Source organism: Gavialis gangeticus, unplaced genomic scaffold (genome assembly GCF_001723915.1).
Source record: "Gavialis gangeticus isolate Ggan-Ray unplaced genomic scaffold, GavGan_comp1, whole genome shotgun sequence".
Lineage (NCBI taxonomy): Eukaryota > Metazoa > Chordata > Crocodylia > Gavialidae > Gavialis > Gavialis gangeticus.
The window spans coordinates 201,521,002-201,528,392 of NW_017729032.1; the positions used below are offsets into that span (position 1 = coordinate 201,521,002).

Consider the following 7,391-nt stretch of genomic DNA (forward strand, 5'->3'; position numbering starts at 1 on the left):
CAAAAGTGTCCATTTTTTTAGAGTTTTGTTTTGGGGTTTTTTACATCTATAAAGCAGCCTGCATTTCTAACCTGATTTTGTCTAGCTTCAGTTTCCAGCCTAGCTCTCACGCTGCTTTTTCTGCCAGAGTGCCCTATCCTATCAGAAATCTCTGGCTCACGTAGTTACATTTTAATGTATCTAGGCAACTCACCTACCTAGTTCATCTAGAGGAGGCTGATCTTCTCAAGTTGCTTATTATCCCCATCTCGTATAATTTTTATAGCTTTTTTTCTAAACCTTTCCAATTTACAATGTCCTTTTAGAAATTATATCTGAATTGGACACAAACCAACAATGGCCTAACTGATGCTAAAAAACAGTAATAATTCCTTCCCTCTCCTACCCAGTAGTCCTTTCCTTAGTTATCCAAGGATCATATCCAAGGGTAGGAGCATGCCTGCAAACAGAGCAATGCCTGCTGGTGGTATCCCTCAGGAAGCAGGCAAAAGAGCTAGAAGAGAGTAGCAAGACTCCAAAGCAACCTCCACCAAAAGGACTTTGCTGATTCAGTGCTGGAGGAGACCTCTAGGACTGTGGAGGAAGGACTGCCAGAGACAGTGCTGGAGAAGAAAGAGGACATCGACTCCTCGGAAGATTAAAACTGGAAACCTGTGACCCCAGGCAACAAGCAGAAGTCTTCCCCTACAGCAGTTTGCCTGGAGAACATATATGGACAGAGGAACCTACCTGCTGGCCTGATCTGTTGTCTCGAGAGGTATGTTGTTAGCCCAAAACCCATATCCAAGATGTCACAGAAGGATTACTGAAACCGACTACTACCTCATGCTGCTCATCCACATGGGCACGAATGATGCTGCCAGCGAAGACACTGAGCATATCAAAAGTAACTATAGGGCTCTGAGCGCAAGGGTGAAGGGGACAGGGTTTCAGGTATTCTCCTCAATCCTTCTGGTCAAGGGGAAGGGCATGGGCAGGAGCAGATGCATTCTGCAGATCAATGCATGGCTGCATACATGGTGTCACCAGGAGGACTTTGGCTTCTTTGACCATGGGATATTGTTCCAAGAAGGATTGCTAGGAAAAGACAGAATCCACCTGATGAAGAGAAGGAAGAGAATCTTTGCAGACAGGCTCGCTAACCTAGCAAGGAGGGCTTTAAACTAGGTTCACTGCAAGATGAAAACTAAAGCCCTGAGATAAGTGAGGAAACAGGTGACATGGAAGAAATGTTGCCTCTTCCTGCTTGCAAAAGAGGCCTTCTCATTCTTTCAGAAAAAGTAGGGCAATTGGCTAGTTACCTCAGGTGTCTGTACATGAGTGCACAGAGCCTGTGAAATAAGCACAAAGAATTTGAAGAAGTCTTCACAGTCACAGAACTATGACATGATTGGAATAACAGAGACTTGGTAGGCTAGTGCTCCAGTAACAAGAGCTGTCACGGATGGATACAAACTGGGAAGAACAGGCAGGGGAGAAGAGAAGGAGTTGCACTTTATGTACAAGAGCTGTATGACTGTTCAGAGCTCCAGTCTGAAACTGGAGATAAGCCCGTCGAAAGTCTCTAGGTTAGGGTCAGAGAGGAGAACAAGGGTAACAATGTACTGGGCGTCTGTTATAGCCTTATCCTACTGCTGGTCTTTCTTCAAGCTAGTAGAAGTTTCCTGATCATAGGTTGTGGTTCTCACGGTTGACTTCAATCACCCTGACATCTGCTGGGAGGGCAATACAGCAGTGCCCAGGCAATCCAGGAAGTTTCTGGACAGTATTGTGGACAGTTTCCTGATGCAAGTTTTGGAGAGGCCAACTAGGGGCTAAGCTCTTCTTGAACTGATGCTCACAAACAGGGAAGGATTGATGGCAAATGTAGAAGTGAATGGCAACTTGGGCAGCAGTGACCAAGAAATGATTGAGTTCATGACGACAGGAAGGAAGGGGAGCAGCAGAGTAAGGACTCTGGACTTCAGAAAAGCAGACTTTGACTTGGTCAGGGAACTGATGGGCAGGATCCCCTGGGAGGCCAGTCCGAGGGCAGGAAAAGGAGCTCAGGAGGGCAGGTTGTATTTTAAAAGAAACCTTATTGAAGGCGCAGAAACAAACTATTCTGATCTGCAGGAAGACATGCAACTATGGCAAGAAACCAGTTTGGCTTAGCAGGGAACCCTTCAGTGAGCTAAACCACAAAAAGGAAGCTTACACGAAGTGAAAACATGGGTAAACAATTATGGAGGAGTATACAAGGTGAAATCAAGAAGGCCAAAATGCAATTGGAGTTGCTGGCTAACAAGGGATGTAAAGGGTAACAAGAAAGGTTTCTATATGTATGTCAGCAACAAGAGGAAGATCAGAGAAAGTGTGGGTCCACTTACTGAATGGGGGAGCCAACCTATTGGCAGATAATGCAGAAAAAGCATTCAATGCCTTTTTACCTCAGCCTCCACAGGCAAGGTCAGTTACTAGACTACTGCACCTGGCAATACAGTTTGGAGAGGAGGTGAGCAACCGACAGTGGCAAAAGAACACGTTAGGGACTATTTAGAAAAGCTGGATGTGTACAAGTCCCTGTGGCTATACATGATGCACGAGAGGATGCTTAGGGAGTGGGCCAATATGACTGCAGAGCCACTGGCCATTATCTCTGAAAACTTGTGGCAATCAGGAGAGGTCCCAAATTATTGGAAAAAAGCAAATACAGTGTGTATCTTTAAGAAAAGGAAGAAGGAGGAGGATTTGGAAAAGCACAGACCGGTCAGCCTCACCTCAGTCCTTGGAAAAATCTTGAAGCAGGTCCTCAAGGAATCCATTTCTAAGCACTTGGACAAGGTGATTAGGAATAGTCATCATATGTTCATCATGGGCAAGTCGTGCCTGACCAACCTGAATGCCTTCTAGGAGAGTAGTAGGCTTCTAGGCTCTGTGGATGTGGGGAGAGTAGTGGACATGATACACCTTGACTTTAGCAAGGCTTTTGATACAGTCTCCCATAAAACTCTTGCAAGCAAGCTAAGGAAGTATGGGTTGGTTGGATGAATTGCCTGTAAAGTGGACAGATAAATGGCTGGATCATCAAACTCAAAGAGTAGTAATAAATGGCTCAATGTCCAGTTGGCAGCTGGTATCAAGTGGAGTGCCCCAGGGATCTATCCTGTTCAATATTTTCATCAACTACTTGGAAAATGGGATGGAGTGCACCCTCAGCAAGTCTGAAGATGATGCCAAGCTGCAGGGAGTAGTAGATACACTAGAGGACAGGGCTAGGATTCAGAGAGACCTCAACAAATTGGAGGATTAGACCAAAAGAAATCTCATGACGTTCACCAAGGACAAGTCCAAAGTATTACACCTAGGATGGAACAATCCCATGCACTAGTATAGGCTAGGGAAGCTCTGCAGAAGAGGACCTGGGGGTTACAATGAACAATAAGCTGAAGATGAGCCAACAGTGTGTCTTTGCTACCCAGAAGACTAACGGCATATTAGGCTGCATTAGTAGAAGCATTAGCTGTAGACTGAGAGAAGTGATTATTCCCCTCTACTTGGCATTGGTGAGTGCACATCTGGACTACCATGTCCAGTTTTGGGCCACCCAATACAGAAAGGATGTAGACAAATTGGAGACAGTTCAGTGGAGGGCAATGAAAAAGGTGAGGGGGCTGGGACACAACTTACGAGGAGAGACTGACAGAACTGAGCTTATTTAGTCTGCAGAAGAGAAGACCGAGAAGAGACTTAATAACAGCCTTCAACTCCCTGAAGGGTGCTTCCCAAGAGGATGGACCTAAACTGTTCTCAGTGGTGGCACCTAACAGAACAAGGAGCAATGGTCTCAAGTTACAGCAAGGGAAGTTTAGATTGGATATTAGGAAACACTCTCTTCCTAGGAGGGTAGTGGAGTACTGGAACAAGTTACTCAGAGAGGTTATGGAATCTCCATCCTTGGAGGCTTTTAAGACCCAGCTAGACAAAGCCTTGGATGGGATGATCTAGTTGGGAATTGTCCTGCTTTGAACAGGGGGTTCAACTGGATGATCTCCTTACGTCCCTTCCAACCCTAATTTGCTATGATACTATGATTAATCCTGCTAGCAAAGCATTGCATGTGGCGTTCATATTCAACTTTGTTATCTATGCACACCTGCAGAAGTCTTTCAGAGTCACTGTACTGCAGGCTATAGTTGCATTATAAATTTAACCTATATTCCTTTTCACACATGTAGGACTCAGCATTCCTCTTCTGCAGGCAACAGAGACCCGATGGCAAGCTAGAGACAAAGCAACACCAATTCACTGACCAGAAATACTGAAAAATATTTTCAAAAATCAAGTTAACAGAGCTATGCAAAGTATTTTAAAGAAGAGTTTTCTTTAAAATTTCTTAGCTAGAGCTCTACTGACTCAAAGCAAAAATAAAGAGTCAGCTCCTATTTGTCTGTTTGGGAAAACAAGGTCCCTCCAAACATGTATTAAAGATAAGTATAGATCATTAATATACTTAGATCAAAAGCACTTAGATCTTTCACTGGAGAACAAGGAAGGAAGCAGGAATTAAGAACACTGAGAATGCAACAGTTACCTTTTCCAAATGCCAGGCCCATGGTTTTCCCTTTGCACTAGTTTTGCATCATCAGTACTACTCTGCATCATACTAACAATGTAGTTTCACATCCAACTGCTGTCCTTATTACTGCATACAAATAAACTCTCCATGGCATTTTGTACATAAGATTTTTTGAAAGAGATAAGTGTTAAAGTAACAGATCCATGATTTTCTATTAGCTGTGCTTATCTAAGAATACTTAGGAAAACATAATGGGAAAGGATTTTAAATCCATGTGAAATCTCTTTAGAACTGATGCCTGCCAGGTATCACATCTTTATCAGTGTGTCATGTATACTGCCTGGCACCGAGGGAGTTTCCTGTATGCAACCATTCTTCTTAAAGGAACAGCTTCATAAGTCTGACACTTGCTGCAGCATTACCGCTGCTCTGGTAACATTCAAATACAGAAGCAACAGAATAAATGAGTTAATTATGCAACATCCCTTAGAGAAGCTGTAGCCAAGTTTAAACAGCTGGAAAGCTCCATCAAATGGAGTAAAATATTTGTCAGCCATGTCCTAATATCACACTGTAGTTTATTACTGATGCAAAAATCGGAAAACAATTTCCAAGCACCACTGACCAACTGTGGCTCTCCAAAATCTTTCAATGCTGCCTACTTTCTTTTACCTCCCTCTTGTTTAATGAGAAAAAAGGTCCATGCTGCTCCACTTGACCTGCCCAACTTGATCTAGTTTCTCACAGAAGTAGCAGCTGGTGTTATGAAAGATTAAATGGCATTCAAAAACATTTCATATGCAAAGCATACATCTGACACAATGCACAATATTTTAATTTGAGTTGCTGGAGGTTGTGTAACTATGTAGCTTCAAAGTAAATCAGTCAATTACAGTTTGTAGAGAGCACAAAGAAAGCAGCTTTTACATTTTCTGCCAGCTTCTATAGAACATACTCAAAGAAAGCTCATTGAATACTCTGTTCTCAGTGAAAAGAGGAACATTCAAATTATTTTGTTTCCTAATAATCTGTTCTACATATTTCTGAAGTCTAGACAACAGGTTCTGAAATAAAAACAGGGTTCTCGTATTTGATAGCCATGACAGAAGTTGGTAATCTTCCACTGATGTTTTATCCTATTTGATTTCCAGCTTCCAACCCTGCACTGGAACGTCTTTCATCCCAATATCTTGCATCTACTTTGGATCTCTTATTCTCTCTCTCTCTCACTGGCTATGGACACCCCAGACTCCACCCCTCAAATTAGCATCTTGTCACTGTCCACACAAGAAAAACACTCACAGGAGGGACTACACTTGTTGCAGAAACAATTGTTCAGAAACATCCCTTTTCCAATTTATTTTAGCATTTCCAAAAAATCCTAGGTCACTTGAAACTAAAGTTGCCTTTGCTACAAGAAAATCTTACTCTTTACAGTGCCAGATGGAAAACCAGAGATAGCGCATAGAAGATTCTTTATTTAGGCAAGTCTAAAATTTGGAGAAAATTTTCCTTTTATTTCCAGTGATTCCATGTTCAGCATATTTCCTCAATATTCAAATCTAAACATGAATTAAAAATTCAGCATTTTGGGGACTCACCTTTCCATATCAGTCTTTCTTGGCAGGCTATTAAAAAAGAAAAAAAAAAAGAATATTATATTATTGGAGTAACTGAAGATCCACCACTATTCTCTACCACACTGCATAGAACTAGAAAGATCAAAGGTAAAAAAATGGTGCAAGTCTCTGCCCATTTGCACCTTTGCACATCTGCTGAGCCACCGGATCCTGGTATCAGCAACTACTAAGTGTGATGATTCTTCTAAAGGCCCCAAAGCAGTAGTTTGTTCACTTTTATCAACTAGACAGGATTGATCAGCTAATTTCATATTGGCCATAAAAGCCAAGTTAAGGCTTTGGCCACAAATCACCTAACACAGATGCATACTAAAGGTTAGAAGATACTGCATCATAAATCCTGACCCTGTACCTGAAGTGTTAACTGCCATACTAGGTAGAAAGCCATATTTTTACTATGAAGGATGCTCAACTGGAGTAATAACCACCTTAGTTAAAAAACAATTTTGGTCACAAACTGGGTCACTTCCATTCTTCTGCCAAACAGTTATTTCCAAATGAGGAATTTTTTCCTCTCAAAATAAGGATACTATATAAGGTTAAGAAGTGGCACAACACAATCAGGACCCCCTCCACCTCTGGATGAGATCCTGGGCAGCCGCTGTTCCTATTGTGGATCAGCTGGCCAAAGTTTCTCCAACTACTGAGCTTTACATTACATACCAAAGTTGAAACGATTAACTCAGTGACACCATTAATTCAAAACACAAGCATGATGTATCATGCAAAATTATGTGTTTTCTTTAGAGAGTTGCATACAAAAACATAAGCAGTCAGACTGATATTTCTGGGTGCATTTGCTTCAAGGCCCAACTGGAACAAAGAGGGGCTTGGCATTTTTACATTTTTGAGACTTCTGACAACCCAATCCCCAGAATGCAATTTGGAACATCAGCTTTGTTAGTTCACATTCTATCCAGAAACAAAGATAGCCTCTTGTTTGAGCAATAAGTTACTCCTTTCTATTCAGCAGACAAGCTTCCTTGGGTAGATGTGATATCTTTTATTAGACCAACCAAATACTTGGAAAAATTGTTCTTTGCAAGCTTTCAGGCACAGACACCCTTCTTCAGGCATAGGGAGAGGCCATTCCCACATCCACAGCAGGCTCTGAAGTTCCAGGATAAATTTACATACAAGACCATGCTCAGTCAAACTGCTCCAATTAAAAAAAAAAAAAAAAAAAAAAAAAC

The 7,391-nt window shown here is 41.9% G+C and overlaps 1 protein-coding gene across 1 annotated transcript in view; it reads right to left on the reverse strand.

Moving 5' to 3' along the window:
• The window catches only part of MED14 (mediator complex subunit 14), a 98,376-nt gene that overhangs the window by 71,603 nt on the left and 19,382 nt on the right, over positions 1-7,391 (reverse strand). Inside the window, exon 3 of the mRNA XM_019523870.1 lies at positions 6,160-6,186. Coding sequence (XP_019379415.1) covers positions 6,160-6,186 — 27 coding nt within the window. The remainder of the gene's footprint in view (positions 1-6,159; positions 6,187-7,391) is intronic.